A 22637-nucleotide genomic window follows, 5' to 3' on the forward strand; every position below is an offset into this window, starting at 1 on the left:
ATCAATCAGAAATGGATATAAACATTGATGGCAAATCAAGTTGAGGTGTCATCCATGTTAAAAACATAAACGTTTTTAACTCTGTGCTATCTTCACAGTGCAAAAATATGGCATTTCTAATTGTGCAAGATTTACTGAAGCAGCAGCCATTTTCTTTAAGTTTTAGGGCACTGTGAAAATACGAATAGTCATAAATCCCAGTCAAATTGCGCTAACATTACTAGCTATACTGCCAAGGAAGCATTTGAAAGCAAAACACTTAGAGCAGAAGCAATTAGCAATGGTAGAGAATTAAAGAGGAGCCATCTTGTCTACAGCACCCCATACCTCGTTTTCTTTCCTGATCTGTCCAGTCATCTACGTAGAGGTAGGTCAGAGAAAAGAAAATGGCAGATCAAAATATGGAGACAGCATCATTTTTATATATATAGATTTATCTGTAAATAAAGACATGTATATGATCAATCGTGAGTAAGAGACCAATGTCTAAAGAGGTTATCTGGGTTTTATAAAAATGTGATTTTTACCTGCAAATTGTCTTGTTTACCAAAAGCGAATACCCTCTAATCCCCTGCAGCTTCGGAGACGCCAGTCCCCAGTCCCCCGCCAGTCCCCAGTCCCCCGCCAGTCTCAGTTTACATTTTTTGGAGATGTAACAATCTCTACTGGATCGTGACGGCTCCAGCCAATCACTGGTTACAGAGGTGAGGCACATGACAGTTGTGGCCGGTGATTCGCTGGAGCTACAGGGCATTTGACGGAATTAGCTTTTTTCGGTCAGAGGCCGTTTGTAGTTAAAATTACTATTTAAAGAGGCTCTGTCACCAGATTTTGCAACCCCTATCTGTTATTGCAGCAGATCGGCGCTGCAATGTAGATTACAGTAACGTTTTTATTTTTAAAAAAGAGCATTTTTGGCCAAGTTATGACCATTTTCGTATTTATGCAAATGAGGCTTGCAAAAGTACAACTGGGCGTGTTGAAAAGTAAAAGTACAACTGGGCGTGTATTATGTGCGTACATCGGGGCGTGTTTACTACTTTTACTAGCGGGGCGTTCTGATGAGAAGTATCATCCACTTCTCTTCACAACGCCCAGCTTCTGGCAGTGCAGATCTGTGACGTCACTCACAGGTCCTGCATCGTGTCGGCACCAGAGGCTACAGTTGATTCTGCAGCAGCATCAGCGTTTGCAGGTAAGTAGCTACATCGATTTACCTGCTAACGCCGATGCTGCTGCAGAATCATCTGTAGCCTCTGGTGCCGGCTCGTCTGACACGATGCAGGACCTGGGGAAGTGACGTCACAGCGTGATCTCTCGAGAACACGGCTGTGTCTGCACTGCCAGAAGCTGGGCGTTGTGAAGAGAAGTGGATGACACTTCTCATCAGAAAGCCCAGCTAGTAAAAGTAGTAAACACGCCCCGATGTACGCACATAATACACGCCCAGTTGGACTTTTACTTTAAACACGCCCAGTTGTACTTTTGCAAGCCTCATTTGCATAAATACGAAAATGGTCATAACTTGGCCAAAAATGCTCGTTTTTTAAAAATAAAAACGTTACTGTAATCTACATTGCAGCGCCGATCTGCTGCAATAAGCAGATAGGGGTTGCAAAATCTGGTGACAGAGCCTCTTTAACAAAAAGGGAGAAAGGCTAAAACTCTATCACCGTACATCTTACTAGGCTGTTTAAGTTTATAGTAGTACAGTTTGCATGGTTTTGTAACACTTTTACTGCCAGGGGTATATGTAATACATCATGACCTTGAAGGATTGACGCGACTATAATATAAGGGCTAAATCTTTGCTTTTATAATTTTAAAGCCCAGAATCTTAAAATGACCATACACATTAGATAGAAGTAGGGCGATAGTTGAGCAACCGCTAAACAAGCTATGATTTCCTACACAATCATTTCGCCGACGCAGCATTACACATTTTATTGCATTTTGGCTGTTACGGTTGTTCAAACTGGCCATACATGGTCAATGACACCGGGAAATGGGAACGATCTTACAGTGTGGAATGTTCATTCACGGAACAATAGTTAGTCGAACAGCCAACTGCACCAGATACAGTCAAGTACTACTAACTATAGGCCGAAAATGTAAAACCCGGCCAAATTCTTTCCAGACGATGACGGTCTGTCATCAGTCGGCTAAAATGATCGTATGTTGTGGAGTTTCACTGGCAAACGATTGTTTAGGTTGAATTCTTCAATTTTGATCAACTTTAGACGTATGTGTATAGCCACCTTTAGCTTTAAAATTACATCAAATATCTAGGCTCTATGCCGGTGTAGAGGAGGGCGGTGGGAACTACAAGTAAGAGGGAAGAATGTGATAGTGATACTGTACAGCCATCCAGTAACCCCATAGGGCTAATACTTGGAACCTTTACCAATCAGAGAGGATAGGGGTCACATGTAGGTTTTTTTTTTCTACTAAAGGAATGAGAAGATAAGCAGTTGTGTAATGCCGACGGCGGCCAACCACCACCATCCTACCTCCTCTCGTGGCCACCAGCGTCTCTCACCTCAATATCAGCGTCTCCCTCCTTCTCCCCAGGGACGTCGGCGTGTGTTGCTTCCTGGTCCCCGCTCCCGTAGGGTGCGCGGGCCCACTCTGGTGGCCTCTTAAAGGGCCAGCGTGCACACTACTATCCTATTCCTGTACTTCCTGTGATATATAATCTGGCTTGCCCTTCTCTCCTGTGCCTGAGCAATGTTGTGTCTTTCCCATGTTTGTCTTGCAAATGGTTCCTTAGCTGTATCCTGTTTCCTGTATACCGTATCCTGAATCCCATTTCCCGTATCTACGTCTAGTTCCAGCGCCTAAGTCGAGTGTTCGAGACGACTACACCATCTGTGTCCGGTGCTCGTGACAAACAGAGTGTCCGAGATGGCTTTACCATTTGTGTCCGGTGCCCGTGCCAAGCAGAGTGTCCGAGGCAACTTCACCATCCGTGTCTGGTACCCTAGCCAGTTCCAGTGTCCGAGACGACTGCACTACTCCAGACCAGTGTCCTAGCCAAGTCCAGTGTTCGTGACGAATGATCTACTCCAGTCCGGTGTCCTAGCCAAGTCCAGTGTCCAAGACGACTGCACTACTCCAGTCCGGTGCCCTAGCCTGCTTTCCCCTGACTGTCTGGTATATACCCACTTCTGACCTTCCAGGTACATTATCATGGACGCCTCCTGAGGATTACTAAGAGAAACGTGCGTCGAGGCGCAGCACACGCTTTAAACAAATATCATCTAAGGACAAGTAAATTGTACTTTATGGATGGTGTTATATTTATATAAAATACATTTAATCAGCAGACTACGCACAATGTATGAGGGCATACCATTATAATAGTGATATATTTATCCCTGCGGTTCATTGAGTGTTCCTTTTTGTCTATGAAGGGACTTTGCTTTTTCCCAAGCAAACACATGGTTGGTTGTTCAGCGTTGAGTAACATTGAAAACTTGCTAGCGTTCTGACACAGACCTAAACTATCACTATAAAGCCTGCTACATGTTATACAGATATCATCATACATGATTTTCTTAGTCCAGTATAATATAAGCGTTGCCAATTGTTGATACCATTGTCCTTTGATATATTCAGTATTAAAGGTTTATTTTCATGATATGTAAACATTCATATTTTTAACATGAGAATGTAATAAAGTCTTTATACAATTTTAATTATATGATTGTCATTTTGGTTTCAAGTTCCTAATGTGTTTGGTTTACTACATCTGAGGAGTATAAACCACCGTAACAGTGGTATGGACTTTAAAGGAGTATAAACTTTATCATTACTGACTGCCACAGACTCTGTTGATCAGCAGCGGAGTTTGGCTGGTAAAAGTTCTGCATAGTGCAGGGCCTGGAGTGGCAATGCACGGCGTAGAGATTCAAGAACACCAAGGATAGTCATGCATTGCCCCTTCAGGCCCTGTTCTAGGAATGACACAAAGTATACGTTTTTTACTTGAGTGTTCCTTAAAAGAGAAGGATCTGTGCGTATTTGTAGATCGTAGACTAAATAACAGAATGCAATAAACTGCTTCTAAGGGCCTGTTCACATCAGCGTCGGGGTTCCGTTGATGGGCTCCGCTAAACGAAAGGCAAACGAAAACCATAGCTTCTGTTTGCATTACCATTGATTGGTTGCAAATGGTTTCCGTTCCGTAAGGTTTCCGGTTTTTGGGGGAAACAATGGCGCAGTCGACTACGCTTTTGTTTCCGTCAAAAATACGGAAGCCCTACGGAACGGAAACAAACGGAAACCATTTGCAACGGAAGAATTACCATTGAAATTTAGTGGTCATGCAAATGGAAGCTATGGTTTCCGTTTGCCTTTCCATTTATGGGTTCCCCTGACGGAAAGGTCTAGCGGAACCCATCAACGGAACCCCGATACGAATGTGAACAGGCCCTAAGGCCATCAGGATACTGTCGTGTACTAAAAGAGGCATGGACTCGTGGGACAGGGATATAATATTATCCCTAGCATTAGTGCGGCCTCAAAGAAGAGCATCAAAACGTATTAGGGGATGGAGGATCTTAGTTATTAGCAAACATTATAGTAATTACAGTTTGCTTGGTCTTGAGAAGACATGGTAAATTTGTAGGAGTATAAAAATGTCCTGTTTAAAAAATACCGTAAAAAGCTGTTCCATCTCCAAAGGCGATAAGCATCTTTACTGTAAGAGTTGCGGCGTTGGATATAGTCTTTACTGTCCTCTGCCCTTCCAGATAGAAATCTGCCCTCACCAAACCTCCTCTTTTAGACCTACTCTGACTCCTTTATCTAGTACCCTTTACGCAATCACCTCAGCCTATTTTCCTGCCATTCTACCCCTACTTCACACCTAACCACCAGGTTTACAATAGGTGGGCAACACCTCCACCCAACTTCACTTTCACTACCTAGACATGCCAGATCCATGGACCGTGTGGACGGCGCCATTTTAGACCAGTACTTGCTCCATGACCCTGAGATGTCCCCCTATCTTACACCCTAAGTGCAAGGACCCCTCCTAAGGCTCCTCACTAGGTCCCCCTACCCTCAACACTTATATTTGAAACAAAATACTATCATTGCTTATGACATTACATGTAATCCTTGTATGCATGTTGTTCCATGTTAAAGGTATTTACTCCTTGTTGATGCAGATTGGCTCATACCTTATAGGTTTTTGGTCTTCCTCCTGATCATTAGGGGGAAATAAAGACATACGGTTTGTCTTCACTTTTACCCGGCATTTGGACAATAAGTCATGTGAACTTTTTAGCACACTTTTATTCTGTTGAAAAATGTGTTTGATAGTTCCTCAGCCATACAATATATGTAACTAAATAGTCCCGGATAACCCCTTTAAATGGGTACTGACCAGATAAAGGGGTTATGGACTTCTGTAAAAATGCACCATCACAGATTAAAGGAACAACACTTTCAAGTATACATTGTTTTTTTCTGTGGTAAGATAACACTTTTGTGCACTTCCTGTCAGAAGACCTTATTCTTATAAAAGAGCTCTTAGGAGTGGTGGTCACATGACAGGAAGTCCATGCAAAGATGTCTGTTCACGCCACCATGGTAGCCCCAGAGCAAGTACAATATCTAGTTCAGGGCACACGTTTAACCCCCTCCCGACATTTCCTTCCTTTTTATCATTTGCTTACAAAAATTGCATCTTTATTCATTTACTTCTTATTTTCTTAGTGTGTTACTAGCAGTTCAAATTTGCATGCGTAATGTTAATGTAAGTGTTATTGTCCGTCACTAAAAAAAAAATCTAAATTGGCTCCTGAATTGTAAACTGAAAGTTTACAAATATTGTCCACCCCTGTGCTCAAAAACAGGTGCTAGTGAAGAGGTTTTTTTCGTGAAGCTACAAAAGTAACTTGTGTGACTTGCATACATTTTTGTCCCCATGGTTTTCCTCTAAGGCCCTGTTCACACTGAGTGTATTGGCGTTGATTTTGAAGCGGAAACCACATCAGCAGAATCAGCAATAAAACAGCTGGAATCGCCCCCCATTTATTTCAATGTGAGACAAAGGCATTTTTTTTTGTTTAGCGGCTTTTGGCTGCCCGCGGGGGAAAAAACGGGCATGTCCTTTCTTGCTGAGGCTCCGCCTCTGACCTTCCATTAAAATCAATGGGAGGCAGAAAAAACCTGCGGCGCTCGTTTCGGAGTGTTTTTTCGCAGCTTTTTTGCCAGCGATCCACAGTATATGCCATAAATGTCCGACAGATGCAAGTTCCATCCCTGGGACCTGCACCTATCTGTAGAACGGGTCCCCCTGACCCCGTCCTACCTTCTCTCGCTGCTCTCCGTAGAGCGTCTTTCTCTCTCTGGACATCTGTCCTGTCATGGACACTACATTGATATAAATAAACACTTGTGTAATGCTTTATTTCCCCTGGGGTGGCGCTGCAGAGAAATTAAACACTTACTGCCAGGTTTGCCCACAGATTACAGCTGTTTGCTAGGGGTCCCAGCAGGCACTTTGTGATCGCCGTATTGCCAAGGTATCCTTCTAACAAGTCCACTGTGGTGAAAACTCAATGTATTGCTGTGGCCTGCATCTGTTGCAAGACCGTCACAGTTGTCATGCTGTAAAAAGTTTGTGTGTAACCCCAGACTAAAAGCTCATGCATATGGCATTGCGGTATTCATAGAACCTGCACATCATATTACCCACCCAATGCTAGGGGTGAATGCTCCAGAATACGCCATGCAATGGAAGATGCCACATTTTTTTCACTCACTGATTTATATGGAATTGTATATAAAATTGGAGGCACACAGAACTACAGTATATGCCCACAGAATTCTATGGGTATAGTATTGGTAATATAGCCATCTGCATTTGGCCTAATGCAAGAACCAGACAATGACTGCAGACACGTCTAGTCCAGGGTTGGGGAACCTGTTTTCTGCCATGGGTCATTTGGATATTTATGAAATCATTTGCAGGCCATAAAAATCATCAACTTAAAGAGGCTCTGTCACCACATTATAAGGGCCCTATGTCCTACATAAGGAGATCGGCGCTATAATGTAGGTGACAGTAATGCTTATTATTTAATAAAACAATCTATTTTTACCACTTTATTAGCGATTTTAGATTTATGCTAATGAGTGGCTTAATGCCCAACTGGGCGTATTTTTACTTTAGACCAAGTGGGCGTTGTACAGGGGAGTGTATGACGATGACCAATCAGCATCATGCACGCCTCTCCATTCATTTACTCAGCGCATAGGTATCCTGCTAGATCCATATGTGCTGTCTTATACGAACACATTAACAATACTGAAGTGTTTAGACAGTGAATAGACATTCCACGGGATGTCTATTCACAATCTCTGCACTTCGTTACTGTTTCTATTGTAGTTACAGCAGAGGAAGCGTGATCTCGTTGTAACCTGTCATTTACCGCGTAAATCTCGCGAGATTACGCGTCCTCTGCTCTAACTACCACAGAAACAGTAACGAAGTGCAGAGATTGTGAATAGACATCCAGTGGAATGTCTATTCACTGTCTAAACACTTCAGTATTGTTAATGTGTTCGTATAAGACAGCACATAAGGTTCTAGCAGGATCCCTATGCGCTGAGTAAATGAATGGAGAGGAGTGCATGACGCTGATTGGTCAGCATCATACACTCCTCTGTACAACGCCCACTTCGTCTAAAGTAAAAATACGCCCAGTTGGGCATTAAGCAACTCATTAGCATAAATCTAAAAACGCTAATAAAGTGGTAAAAATAGATCGTTTTTTTAAATAAAAAGCATTGCTGTCACCTACATTACAGCGCCGATCACATTATGTAGGAGATAGGGCACTTATAATGTGGTGACAGAGCCTCTTTAAAGGAAGGGTGTCGCGAAAAAATTTTTTTTATATCAATTTGCTTTTAGTGTTTTATTAAAAAATGTATTTGTGTATTTGTTTTACTTTTTTTATTTTTTAACTTTTTCTTGTCTATGGGGGCTGCCATTTTTTTTTTCATCTCTGTGTCGATTAACGACACTAAGGGTATGTGCACACACACAAATTACGTCCGTAATTGACGGACGTATTTCGGCCGCAAGTTCCAGACCGAACTCAGTGCAGGGAGCCGGGCTCCTAGCATCATAGTTATGTACGACGCTAGGAGTCCCTGCCTCGCTGCCGGACAACTGTCCCGTACTGTAATCATGTTTTCAGTACGTGACAGTTGTCCTGCAGCGAGGCAGGGACTCCTAGCATCGTACATAAGTATGATGCTTGGAGCCCGGCTCCCTGCACTGTGTTCGGTCCGGTACTTGCGGCCGAAATACGTCCGTATATTACGGACGTAATTAGTGTGTGTGCACATACCCATACAGACATGGAATACGGCACATACAGCCCCATAGTGAATGCGAACGGGACCCGTTCCATCCACTATGCTGTACGCCGTTCCCACACAGTCCAAATTGAAGGTCTTCGGCCGAGCGACATCCGGCGCCATTTTCTTGTGGACCGGAAGCCGCGGCCGGACAGTAAGATTACTACTTCCGGTCGCGGCTTCCGGACTTGTGTTCTAATGCAAGCACTTGGAGCGGAGGCGGCAGGAGAAGGTAAGTTAGGTCTGTGTATGTACGTGTTTTAGTGTGTGATTACTACTGTATGTAAACCTACTACACTGTGTGTTAGCTCAAAAAATGGCGACACACAGTGTAGGAGGTTTGAACGTTCAATCCCCTCGTTTCTCCCGGCAATAGCCAGGATAAAGGAGGGGGGGATTCTGAAAGCTCGCTAGAGCGAGTGTGTCTTCTCAAATTTTGCAGCATAAAGCAATGTGGTTGCTTTACCACATGCCAATGCTGCAATTTTGAGAATTGCTCCATCTAGTGACCAGCGCTGGGAAATGTTATAAATTAGAATCTAATTTATAATATTTCCTGACTCGTGAAAAAATTAAAAAAAATTAGAACAATGTTTAATCATTTATACACTAATTGTTTAACTAAAAAAAATAATTTTCTAGCGACACATTCCCTTTAAAACTTAGCCTGCTATATTAGGGCAAATATTTAATTCACTCACTCCTAATGTGATCGCTGGAACTGCTTCTCTTTAGTGAAGTGTGTGATGTTAGCCGGTATTGATGACGTTGCTATGGCGTTGGTCACTCTAGAGCACTCTTTCGACTCTTTGCAATGGTACGTTTTCAAAAGAACTCGCAGCAATAAGTTGTTCCGACTTACTTACTTACAGGGGTTTTCCCATCAGTTACATTTATGACATATCCACAGGATATGTCATAAGTGTCAGATAGATGCGGGGTCCCACCTCGGGAACCCACACCTATCTCTAGAATGGGGCCCCCTAAACCTAGTTCTACCTCTGTGTTCCAGCTGATTTCCAACCATGAAGAAGAAAACAGTGTAGTGAGGTCGGGTCGTGATGTGGCAGGAGCCGACCAGTCCAGTCATCTGACTTCGGTCAGGTGACGGGACTGGCCCACTCTTGGGCCGCAACAGTCCAGTCATCTGACATCACATCACTGACTTAGGTCAGGTGACCGGATTAATCCACACTTGGGCCGGCACGCACCGACCCCACTCAGACTGCTGCTGCCGCCATGCTTGGCTCCGTCCGCCCTTCTCCTGCTCCTAAGGCCTGATTCACACGAGCGCTGTTCATCTCGGACGTGAAAAACTACAGTTTTTCACGTCCGAGGTGCATCCGTGCTTAGCGCTGCGGGACGCGATGTCACGCATCCACCATAGTTGAGAGTCTATGGAGGGATGCGTGAAAAGATAGGACATGTCCTATTTTCCCACGGACCCTTCACACGGTCCGTTGAAACAACGGCTGTGTGAACGGCCACATTGAATTACATAGGTCTGTGGGACAGCCGCTGTTTCAACGGCCAGCCCACGGAAGTTTAACACGTTCGTGTGAATCAGGCCTAAATGTGAGTAAGTAGGGCGGACTCACGGCAGCAGCGGTCAGGGTGAGGTCGGGCTGGACCAAATGTTCCCACGGGCCTTATACAGCCCGCGGGCCAGAGGTTCCCCACCCCTGGTCTAGTCCATGTGTGGCCTGGAAAACCAACCCATTGATTCAGGTTTGGCATCACCAATGCTCCATTCATTGACACATATTTGCTGCTTGGGTAGGAAAAGGAGGCACATCTTTCCTTTCATAAGTTTTCCAGCCTGCCCCATGCTCCAGGTAAGCATTCCTGTGTAGCCGGAGTAGTGGCGTTTTGTGGCACTCCTTGCACAGTTTTAGCTGCCACAAAAATTTCCTGTGGCTGGATAACTTTAATAAGAAATACTTAAAGTCAATTACCTGGAGACCGCGGAGTGTTGGCCAAAGATTTAGTCCCGAGCTACCATGAATCAATGTTTGACATGGACCATGGCGCATTTGTTACATCATGTCCCATTTACTAACAACGCCACAAAACCCGCCTAGGTCAAGTTGAATGGACAGGACATGCCCTCAGCTGTAGCCAGATCATAATGTCACTAAAGCCATTGCCCAGCCATCGCCAGACGTCTCACAAAAAGTTATGTCAGGTGATGACTTAGGCCTCATTCACACGAACGTGGATCACGTCCGTGTGACGGACGAACGTCCGTCACATGGACTCATGCATTTCAATGGGGCCGTTCACAGGACTGTTTCAATGGAGAGTGTGAACGCTCCGTTGAAAAATACATGTCCTATTTTACTGCGTGTCACGCATCCCTCCCCATAGACTGCAGTCTGTGGGGGATCCGTGACAACTCGTCCTGCACAGGTCCACCTCGGCAGTTCTTTACGTCCGCCGTGGGCTACGCTCGTGTGAATGAGCCCTTAGTAAGGCAGCTTGTGCCCAAAAAACAATAACGAATCCACGACACGCCATCGTTAACAGAGGAAGCACCGTGACCTAGTCCAGAACATTACACTATCGCACCCGGAGCTAATACACGGAGCCCACACCTCAGGCAGGATATAGGTCACATCATACAGGAGGGTGATAAACAGCAGCCATGTTACCAGATCCACTCACCCTTCTTGGCTTTATCTGGAGGGATGTTCTGGGCTCTAAGCCGCTGGTCCAGGATATACAGCATCTCCCCTCCGAGGTTGATGAAGAGAAGTGGCAGGGTGCGGAGAGACATGATCGGGGTGGACAGCTGACACGGTAGAGAGCTGCGGGATGTACGTCCAGTACAGAGAGCGGGAGATCTACAGATGGCGTCTACGTGTTATCCAGCCCCGCACTGACAGGATAACAATGGACGACAGTCGGGGGAACTAGCTCTAGATCCCCGGCTCTGCAGCTCAGCCCCTCAGTCGTCAGATCTCCCCGGTGTCTCAGGCCTCGGACGCCGCGACTTGGTTGCTTGGTTTCCGACTCAGCCAATCACAGAGTGTTGCTAATGCTGCCTCTTAAAGGGGCTTGCTCCTCTTCGCCGACATAGAGGAAGACTTACAGCCATTAGTTTAGCGCTCATGTTACATAGGATAGTTAGTAGTGAAGGTGTGTTGAAAGGGATAATAAACATTATTAAGTTTGCTGCGTAATATGTCTGCCTGTTATCTATTTTAGCCTAGGATGTTTACATTTGGATTATTGATAGAAATATGTCTTCCCATATGATCACTTTTCAGTGCCTAGTCACAGTGCCCCCATAACAGCCACATTGGCACAAGCAGGGGGGCACCACTTACCATACTATAGCCTCATGCACAGGTGTGATGTATGCATTAAGCTTTTCTCCTCTAGAAGCAAAGCTAGTGGAGAATCCCACCGTACACATCCTTGCCAACATTTGAATTGTTTTCCAGGGACACTTAGGGTGTGGCTTCATTGGTGGGTGTGTCTTATGGGGCGTGGATTATCTGGTAGGTGAAGTTAATGGGCGTGGCTTTCCTCCCAGAATTTCTGAATACAAATAATGAATGAAAATGTCCGCACTAGTTTGTCTGACAACTATAGGGCTGGATTCACACGAGCATGTTCGGTCCGTAAAGGACGGAACGTATTTCGGCCGCAAGTCCCGGACCGAACACACTGCAGGGAGCCGGGCTCCTAGTATCATAGTGATGTACGACGCTAGGAGTCCCTGCCTCGCTGCGGGACAACTGTCCCGTACTGTAATCATGTTTTCAGTACGGGACAGTAGTTCCACGGAGAGGCAGGGACCCCTAGCGTCGTACATAACTATGATACTAGGAGCCCGGCTCCCTGCAGTGTGTTCAGTCCGGGACTTGCGACCGAACATGCTCGTATGAATCCAGCCTTAGGCGGGATTCACACGACCGGGTCGCGTCCGAGCCCGAGTGCCGGCCGGTAAAATCGGCCATTCTGCCCGGCCGGTTTGCATAAAGTTATGCATCCGTGCCGGGCCGGGCAGATCCGGACAGTGACATCAGCGGCAACTCCTGAAGGGGAATCCCCATGTGTTCGGGGATTCCGCTTCAGGAGTTTCCCCTGATGTCACTGCCCAGATATGGACAGAGACATCAAGCGCTCTGTCCAGGAGCGGAATCCCCGAACACACGGGGATTCCGCTCCTTCAAGGAGCTAAAGTGCGGCTAGCACATAGCAGAGCGGGGAGATACCTCCCTGCTCTGCTATAGTGGCGTCGCTGCAGTAGTAGCAGCTGCTGCTGCTAGCGGCGCCATCAAAGGTGTCGCCGGGCCAGGGCGCTTTTAAAACAAGCAGGAGAAGGGAGCCAGCGCAGCGCTCCCTTCCACCTGCTGTACACCCCGGCCCTGCCACACCGTGTACAGCGATGCCATTCGTCAGAATGGCATCAACTCCTCCTCCTCACATGCACTCTGCGCTGTGAGGAGGAGGAGATAGAGCGCAAGAGCCGGAAAACCCGGCCGTCACTCGGGACACATCCCGGGGGTGGCCGGGTACACGGGCGAAAATAGAGCATGTCCTATTTTTTGACAGGCGGTTTTCCCGGCCGTCAAAAAATCGGTCGTGTGAATAGCCCCATTAGGGGTCTATTATTCCTAATGCAGCCGGGTGCCGGCCGATTTATGAACGGCCGGCACCCGGCCGGGAAACCCTGCCGTGTGAATGAGGCCTTATGGTGCCCAGTAGGTCTCTGGTTCTTTAGTTGTATAAAGGCAGGTGATGCCTCACTTTATCACTAGGGCTAGGTGATATGTACTGACCACTACTTGTAGCGTAAAAACCAGCGTAGATAGTGCCACACAGTGGCATAGCTATAGGGGTCACAGCAGTTGCGACCGGGCCCCTAAGCCACTCTCCATTCTGTACAGCGAAGTGACATCCGCAGAGGGGTCCAAAAGCGGAGGATTGCAGGGCAGACCGTGGGCAGGCTCTCCTGCTTATTGGCCAGACAGGACTTGTGACCTTTTAAACTCCGCCTCTTCCTATTGCCACTGTTGTTGCCTCCAGGATGCACCTCTGATCCTACGGCAAGACCAGGACACTGGCAGCCAGAGGACAATGGCGAGCGTGCCGGAGGCAGCACAGATTTTTTGATTGTAAATGCTTTATTCACAGTCGTCATCAAACAAACTTATTACTGTGATGCCGCGCAGGCCAAGAAGCAATAAATAATAACAATCACCAAACATAGCATGACAGTATGACACTGTGATAGATGGTCAATTTGCTTATATTCTCTGTATTCAATTACATTATGAATTATCAAGCATGCTGAATTATGAAGCTATTTATTCTCCATTTTCTAATGACTTTTCCTCTACATAGTTCTGCTCGAGTCTGCAAAATTATATTTCTCTGAGTTATCTAATGTTTGATCCGGAAAACTGTGTGTTTGATCTTGGGGGAGTTACAATTGTATGAACAGACTATTCATAATGAAGAATGAGAATAAAATAGACACTGATGTGGTCTCATGGGAAAGAATAACTAAGAAGGAGTCTATTATATTCTTGCCAATAGAAATAGACCAGGTGTTACCTGATAATGAAGAATTATAATAATGCATTTGAAATATTCTCATGGTATGCTATTGGCTGAATATTTATTGTCACATTGCCTCTGATTGGTTAACTTCAAGCCTACACCCCTTTTGAATGATATTATTGTAATTGAGTTTGGCAATAAACCTCAGAGGAGTATTTTGAGCATGCGAGCATTGTCTGTGTGTTATTCCTCCTCTCTCATATCGATATGAAATCTCCTGATTAGGATGCTGGATAAAGTTCCTAGCATGAGTGTCTGTTGGAACACTCGTCTAAATTTCAGTCTAATATATTTTGAGCCACTGACTTCCACAACAACACACAGTACAGGCTAACCTTGACTATACATCACACCACATACTACACTAACATTCTTCCATTCACTAAAATCCATCAACAAAGCATTCCATACAAGTGATAGGGGTGCGGGAGTGGGAAAGTGGAAGCTTTATTGAGAGACAACACACAAGAAGGGAGAGTGGGAAGGAAGGGGGGTATTAATCCTCTTCCTCGTCGACGTCCGTGCTGTCCCAGGTGGAATAGTCCCTCAGCAGGCTGTGGATCAGTCTGCGGCAGTCCAGGACGGACACACTCTCGCTTCGCAGAATTAGGCGATTCCTGGCAAACCATATAGCGTCCATAAAACAATTCATAAGGCGGAAGGCCTCCTGGATTGCTTCAATGGTGTGAATCCCAGGAAATAGTCCACAAAGTACCAAGTGGTACGACAGGCTGTTCCTGGGAACTGAGTCCTTGAGTTCATGTTCCAAGGCTTTCAACAGGCCCTGTGCAAAGGGGCACTGCCAGAAAATGTGCATAGATGTTTCCTCCGTGAAGGGGCACCTGGGGCAGTACCGGGTTTTGCATAGGTTGCGGGCATGCATGAATGACCTAAGAGGCAATCCTCCCTGGATTGCCATCCATGAAATGTCCTTGTGCCCGTTGGCCAACCTGCCGGATGACACGTTAGTCCAAACAGTCTCCACAAGGGTCGGCATGAAGCCCTGGAACAGGCTCCGCCAAGTCCTTTGCTCTGATGTGCTTGTGGATCATCTTTGGTTTCCACAAGTCAGGCTTAAAGGGAATGTGTCGCGAATTAAACCTTTTGTTTTTTAAGTAAGTTACTTATTTCTATAATATTTTTTACGTTTTTTGCTGTATTTTTTTTTTCTTCCACATTGTGGAAAGTATTAAAAATTAATTTGACGTTTTCCTATGTTGGCCACCAGAAGGAGCACTTCCCAGAATTACAGCAAGGTGAATAAGGCAAAGCAACCTGACTCACAGCTGCCGTAAATGTGGGAGGGAATCTCCCCCCCCACCTACAAGCCAGGAAAAGGTGTCTTCAAATTGCTAAGCAGTGTCCGGCTGTCATTTTGGGTGTGATTGTTTAAATGCATCTGGCAGAAGCTATAGGACACACCAAAAGGCTAAGGTTATGTTCACAGGCTTACTAAACAAAAGGAAAACAGCTCCTTATTTATTTCAGTTACTTATATAGCGCCAACATATTACACAGCGCTGTACAGAGATCCACTTTTTTTTTAATTTATTTTGTATTTTTTTACTGTCCCCATTGGGGCTCACAATCTAAATTCCCCTATGGGTATGTTTTTGGGATGTGGGAGGAAACCGGAGTACCCGGAGGAAACCCACGCAAACACAGGGAGAACGTACAAACTCCATGCAGATGTTGTCCTTGGTTGGATTTGAACCCAGGACCCCAGTGCTGCAAGGCAATAGTGCTAACCACTGAGCCACCGTGCTGCCCTCCTGAGCCATTTTTAATCAAGCTCGCATTTTTTGGCGGCGTTTTTTATGGCCGTTTTTGAGCTGTTTTTCTATAAAGTCAATGAAAAATGGCTCCCAAAAAGTCCCAAGAAGTGATATGCACTTATTTTTGGCGGGCGTGTTTTTACGCGCCATTTTTGGAAAATGGCCGCGTAAAAAAACGCCCCGTCGGAACAGAACGCAGTATTTCCCATTGAAACCAATGGGCAGATGTTTGTAGATGTTCTGCTTCCGATTTTTTAGCCGTTTTTCGGGACAGTCTCCTCCAGCGTTACCATACAATCTTGCTGATAGTCTCCTCCATCATCACCACCCAATCTTGCTGACAGTTTCCTCCAGCATCACCACACAATCCTGCTGACAGTCTCCTCCAGCGTCACCATACAATCCTGTAATAATGGAAACAAGACCCAGATAGTTGGTGGGCTAATTAACAATCAATAGAAAAGGCCCTTTTTAACAACTACAAGTAAGATAAAATAACACATTTTTATTAGGCTATTATAGCAAAGACACACTACATAGAAATTAAAAGTTACGTTCACTGCTGATAGTAACCAGCATAGTGCATTGTGTGCCAGTAGCAAGATTCAAAGTGTCAGTGGCTGCAGCACGCTGCACTCTGACCAAGGTCAAAGTCAGTATCAGAGATCAGCATCTTCAGGGGTATCGGGGCTAATGATAACGCGCCGCAAAATTCTGAGAGTGATATGCAGGAAGGATTGCCTTCAGCTGTTACCTAATTAACATAATGGCCAATAGAAACTGATATTGAAGGTCGAGCCTCCACAACAGTGATGGACAGGCGACAGAACAAATAGCACACTCAGCATGCAAGAACCAAGGAGATGTAGCGAAAGTGTCACATGCGCACTAGACCACAGCGGGGAAATAGAATCCCACAGTCACTAGCAAAGTAGCGCATGCGCAATTGTTCATTTTAGCGAGATAGAATGTGGAGCCTCTGCAGTAATAGCAGACAAAAGGACCAGTAATAGATTCGACATGCAGGGACCGTTAACACTTAGCGGAGTCAGCGGATGCGCAAAAGTCCATCGCAGGGAGATAGAATCTCAAGTCAAAAGTACAACAGCGCACGCACAATGGTTCACTTTGCTAGATAGAGTCACATAGTTTGGGATTAAGAAACCACTGGAGCGCTTGCGTGAGGATAAGTATAGAAGTGCTGACGTGCTTGAAGGCTATGTTGTGGGCTAGTGTAACAGTCCATTTTAATGTTGCATTATACCAGACACGATCAATAGATCGTATATCAAAGTAGCACCACATGTCATATTTATACTAAATTGGCACATTTATGTCAGTGACACACTGCAACACGAAACGAGAACACGGCGCTATCAAAAAATATGTAGTGCACTTGTCAATGAACAAGAAATCATACAGTAACAAAGTAGGAATGATGGCAACTCAATACCATTAGCTACCTCTGTAGCGATATTGCGGCAGTGTCAAGGGTCTCCAGAATGACAGGACATATCTGTCATAACTAAAGCTAACCAACAATGGGGTATGGTACTCGATCAATGTAGTATCAAAAGCACCAGTAGAAAAACCACAGTGGGTACAGAAACCTAATTATACAGGGTTAAAGAAACGCAGCAAAAGTAAACCCCTCATTTAAACCACCTGGGCTGAGGGTACTCAATCGATGGATCCAACGGGCCTCCTCCTGTAGCAATCTGCGATCCAGATTGCCAGCTCTGGGGCCCAATTTTATCTGGGTGATATCCCAGAATTGTAGAGAGCGAATGTGTTTGGACAATGGTGTGTCCTCCTTCTGGTTGATTGTACTCAAGTGTTTGGAAACTCTTCTCCTTAAGGGTATGTGCACACACACTAATTACGTCCATAATATACGGACGTATTTCGGCCGCAAGTACCGGACTGAACACAGTGCAGGGAGCCGGGCTCCAAGCATCATACTTATGTACGATGCTAGGAGTCCCTGCCTCGCTGCAGGACAACTGTCACGTACTGAAAACATGATTACAGTACGGGACAGTTGTCCTGCAGCGAGGCAGGGACTCCTAGCGTCGTACATAACTATGATGCTAGGAGCCCGGCTCCCTGCACTGAGTTCGGTCCGGAACTTGCGGCCGAAATACGTCCGTATATTACGGACGTAATTAGTGTGTGTGCACATACCCTAACTCTTGGACGGTTTTGCCTACATAGAACTTAGGACATGGGCACTTGGCAACATAGATTACGCCCTTACTTTGGCAGTTGATGAACTGTCTTATTTTATATACTCTATCATCAAGTGGGTTAGAGAATTGTTTAACTGTGGGCATTAGATGACAAAACGAACAACGGCCACACGGATGGAACCCTACAACTGACGACTTAAGCCAGCATTTAGATGCCACCATCGGTCCAGAGTGATGGCTATGTACCAAATAATCACGCAAATTCTTGACTCTGCGATAGGTAATGCTGGGAGTATGGGAAACTACATCTCGAAGGTCATACAATCCTGCTGACAGTCTCCTCCAGCATCACTACCCAATACTGCTGACAGTCTCCTCCAGCGTCACTGTCAGCAAGATTGTATGGTGACGCTGGAGGAGACTGTCAGCAGTATTGGGTGGTGACGCTGGAGGAGACTGTCAGCAGGATTGTATGGTGACGCTGGAGGAGACTGTCAGCAAGATTGGGTGGTGATGATAGAGGAAACTGTCGGCAGGATTGTACGGTGACGCTGGAGGAGACTGTCAGCAGGATTGTATGGTGACGCTGGAGGAGACTGTCAGCAAGCTTGAGTGGTGATGGAGGAGACTGTCAGCAAGATTGTATGGTGACGCTGGAGGAGACTGTCAGCAAGATTGGACTGGGATAAATCACCATACAATCTTGCTGACAGTCTCCTGCAGCATCAGCACCCAATACTGCTGACAGTCTCCTCCAGCGTCCCCATACAATCCTGCTGACAGCCTCCTACAGCATCACCATACAATCCTGCTGACAGTCTCCTCCATAGTCCCCATACAATCTTGCTGACAGTCTCCTCCGCAGTAGAGGAGACTGTCACACCACTCTGTGATAGGAATAACCATCTGCTGCTGACAGTCTCCTCCCCGACCTCATGCTGACGGATACCTCACCTCCTCACCCGATCACAGTCCGCACACTGTCCACACTGGCAATACATTTAGCGACAGGGGTGGGGGGTGCATCGGGGGGGGGGGGGCGCCGGGGTCACGAGAGCGGGGGTTTGTGAGAGAGAGAGAGGGACAGACATAGACACACACACCTTACCTGCAGTGCAGCTTGTCTTCATAGTGGCGCCTGCTATCTCCCTACGAACCAGCTTTTCTGCTGTATGACTGAACTGCGTATGCGCAGTACAGAGCGAGGTAGCAGAAGCAATGAACGGCTCACGTTCATTGTGTCCCATGCCCTGTAGCTGCCGTATTCCATCTGTGTATGTGTCGTTAAAAAGATTAAATAAAACATGGCAGCCCCCAGTACAGTAAAAAAGTGTCAATAAAAAAAAACTTTGTGTGTGAAAAATGAAATAAAGTCAATATAATATTTTATTAAATAAAAACACATAAATTAATTACAAAAAAAAAATCATGACACTGTTCCTTTAAGACCCTCCAGTTGATGCTCCCTCACAAATCGGATGACTTCTCCATAGAACCAGTGTCAGTTGTAAGGGAAGGAGCTGTCCCATTTGTCCCAGCCAAAACTTCGCCAGAGAGGAAGGAGGAAGAAACGGGACATGTCCTTGCCTGCAGAGCCGTTTGCTCTCCTTAGAGTCCTACGAACACAGTCACATACAACGGCAATCCGCAGCAGAGTGGGGATGTGGGGTATAACCTTCTCACCTTTGCGGGGCTCCTTGTACATAACAGTCCGCTTCACTCTGTCCATTTTCAAGCCCCAGATGAAGCGAAACACAGTCCAGAAGGGGCTGGACGCAGCCTGCAGGGCTTAAGGGGAAGCCTCCATGACCTCCCTGGTAGGGAAAGGGTTAACAGGTGAGGGAGAGTTGGAGGGAGTCGGAGGGGGGGGACAAGGAGGAGTCAGGGGGCCGTTGCTGCGCTTCCCGCTGTTTTCGGCATTGAGCCGGAAGCAGCGGGAGGAGTAGCACAGTGAAGACAAGCTCCCCTTTGCCCGCGCTCGTAAATATGTCGGAGGCAGTTTTATTAGAGCAGCTGCGTGCAGCTGCTGTGCACCACGGTCTCGGATGGCTGGAGGAGACCGTGGCTGCATTAGCGAGGATCCCGGACGCCGTTTTGCCACGTCAGGCCCGGCGTTCGGGGTCTGTTACAGGAGACAGGCTCCCCTCCCCCGGCCCCCTTCCTAGCATGGCGGCGGGGGGGGAGTCGGCAACAACCGCTCCTGCTCGGAGCAGGCAGAGAGCGTTGCCGGGGGTGACGGCGACGCAGGCCGGGTCGACCCGTCCCTCCCGGCGGTCCCGACCTCCAGAGCGCCTCAGTCCTGAGGCAGTCCCGCGGACACGGCGTCGCAGAGGGAGCCCGATCTCGGACGCTGCAGGCCAGGCAGCTGGGAGGACCGCCCCTTCCCAGGCCCTGCGTCCTGGCAGGAATCCCAAGCCGCGACGGGGTCCGGCGGTAAGCAGGGAGTCGCAGGCCGGGCTCCCTGTCACCCCTCCCCCATCGGATGGAAGATCTGGAGGACAAGGTACGGCCGCCCCGCCTGGTGATGTTCCGGCCAGGGGGCAGGCTTCTTCAGGATCATCGAGACGGACGCCTAGATCTGCAGCGACGTTGAGGCAACAGGTCCGGTCGGAAGTCTGGGTTCCATCGGTCGGGCGGCAGGTTGCCGGCCCATCGGTCAGCGCTTCATTATCTCCGATCCGAAGATGTCGGTGGGATGGCCAGTCGTCTGCGAGAGAAGAGCTGGTGGAAGGTGAACTGGACGCGTATCGTCGAGGTCAGGATGGTCCGGCTGACGGGAACACAGCGCCTGTGCGGCCCGGTGAGTGTGTAACTCCATCATTGTCATATCCAGCGATTTTTATGTCGGGTGTCGGCGGGGGGGGCGGCTAGCGTCGCATCGGTGGCCGGTAGTGGCGCGGGCGGGCGCGATGGCGCGGGTCTGGCAGATTTAGTGGGTTGCTTGAGGGAGCTGGTCGGGCGCCTAGATAGGGCGGCGGCGCCGGTAGTCACGGAAGTGTCCCCGGCGGTAGTGTGGGAGGGCCCCAGGGACGTGGGATTGTTACAGGCGCGGCCCGTGCTGGCGGTTAGGGAGGCGGTCGCGGTGTCGGTACAGACCGAGGCACAAAAAGATGGCGATCGGGTGCGTATTGATGACCATGCTCGTGGGGAGGTGTACGTTTGTTTCGAAGGTCCGCTGGGGGCGCATTTAAAGCAGGAGGTGCGTGAGCGGATCTGGAAGGACGAATATGTTGAGATTTTTTCTCTCTTGCCGCTCGCTAAATTTAATTTGGATAAGAGCAAGCGGGACGAGAGTAAAAAGGACGAGGAGGAACGTCGGCGGTATAGGCTTATCCCGCAGACGTTCGTTAATTGGTCGCAGGCGTTCGCCATATTGGCTAGTGTGATAGGGGAAAAGGCGCCGGAAAATTGTTCGGCGTTGTTTTGTTATTTTGATGCCATTGGGGAGGCTCATAGGGCGTATGGGGGTCAGGCGTGGCTGCGATATGATGAGCAATTCCGTCAGCGGAAAGCGGTTCGGCCGGCGATTCGGTGGGACCAGAAGGATATTGCTCTCTGGTTTCGGGTTACGGCTCCGGTTAGGCAGTCCTTTCCCGGGAGCGCCGGCCAAGGAGGCCAGTCTAGTCAGGTTGGACAAGGCGGCGGGGGAAAGGCGGGCTTTTGCTGGCAATTTAATGAAGGCCAGTGTAAGTTCGGGGCCACGTGCAAGTTCAAGCACGTGTGTTCCGAGTGTAATGGTGCATCACACGGGGCGGCAAAATGTCTGCGAAAAAAGAGGTCAGGGAACCAGTCCTCCGCGGCTGGCCAAGGGGGTGTCACCGGTGAGGGTGGAAAAGATGGCCCCTTATCTAAATGAGTATCCGGATAGGGCGGCGGCTAAGTTGCTTTACGAAGGGTTTTGTGTTGGTTTTGTTATTCCTCCGCCTCCTTATGAGGTTCCGGTTACGCGGAGGAATTTAAAATCGGCTTACTTGCATGCCAAAGTCGTGTCGGAAAAATTGTTAAAAGAAGTTTCGTTGGGTCGCATGTCGGGGCCTTTTGTTGAGTCGCCTGTAAAAGATTTAGTTGTGTCCCCGTTGGGTATGGTTCCTAAGCGCGAGCCCGGAAAATTTCGTTTGATTCAACACTTATCGTATCCCAAGGGTTCGTCGGTAAATGACGGGATTGATCACGAGTTGTGTTCCGTAGTCTATACCTCATTCGATAAGGCGGTGGGTTTAGTGCGGGCTAGCAAAAACCGATATCGAGGCGGCGTTCAGGTTGTTGCCAGTTCATCCAGAAAGCCAACGGCTGTTGGGTTGTTTTTGGAATGGGGCTTTTTACGTGGATCGGTGCCTTCCGATGGGGTGTTCCCTTTCTTGTGCATACTTCGAAGCGTTTAGTAGCTTCGTGGAGTGGGTAACGAGGGGAGTATCCGGGGTCGACTCGTTGATCCATGACTTAGATGATTTTTTGTGCGTTGGCCCGGGGGGTTCGCCGGTTTGCGGTAATTTGCTTTATGCACTACAGAAGGTGGCGAGGGATTTTGGGATCCCTTTGGCGCCAGAAAAAACGGAGGGCCCGGTAGCGACGATTTGTTTTTTGGGAATTGAAATAGACTCGGTGGCAATGGAGTGTCGTCTCCCTGCGGATAAGTTGGGTGCTTTGAGGCTGGAGGTACGGCGGGCTTGTAGACTGAAGAAAATGACGCTGCGGGAGCTTCAGTCGCTGCTGGGGA

The 22637-nt window shown here is 47.5% G+C and overlaps 1 protein-coding gene across 5 annotated transcripts in view; it reads right to left on the reverse strand.

Annotated features, from left to right (window-relative positions):
* OSCP1 (organic solute carrier partner 1) overlaps positions 1 to 11821 on the reverse strand; it is a 48387-nt gene extending 36566 nt beyond the window's left edge. Inside the window, exons 1-2 of one of the 5 annotated variants that reach the window (XR_012881469.1) lie at positions 11047 to 11413; positions 328 to 357 (exon numbers count right to left, since the gene is read on the reverse strand). Coding sequence is in view for 2 of the 5 variants with exons in the window: in XM_075853269.1 (XP_075709384.1) it covers positions 328 to 357; positions 11047 to 11158 (142 nt within the window). In the remaining 3 variants the exon portion in view is untranslated. Of the gene's footprint in view, positions 1 to 327; positions 358 to 11046; positions 11414 to 11711 lie in introns of those variants that run through there. The other 4 variants (XM_075853272.1, XM_075853269.1, XM_075853271.1 and 1 more) reach the window with 4 other exon arrangements.
* Between the last annotated feature and the right edge of the window lie 10816 nt (positions 11822 to 22637).

The sequence above is a fragment of the Rhinoderma darwinii genome, chromosome 2 (assembly GCF_050947455.1).
Source record: "Rhinoderma darwinii isolate aRhiDar2 chromosome 2, aRhiDar2.hap1, whole genome shotgun sequence".
Taxonomy (NCBI): Eukaryota; Metazoa; Chordata; class Amphibia; order Anura; family Rhinodermatidae; genus Rhinoderma; species Rhinoderma darwinii.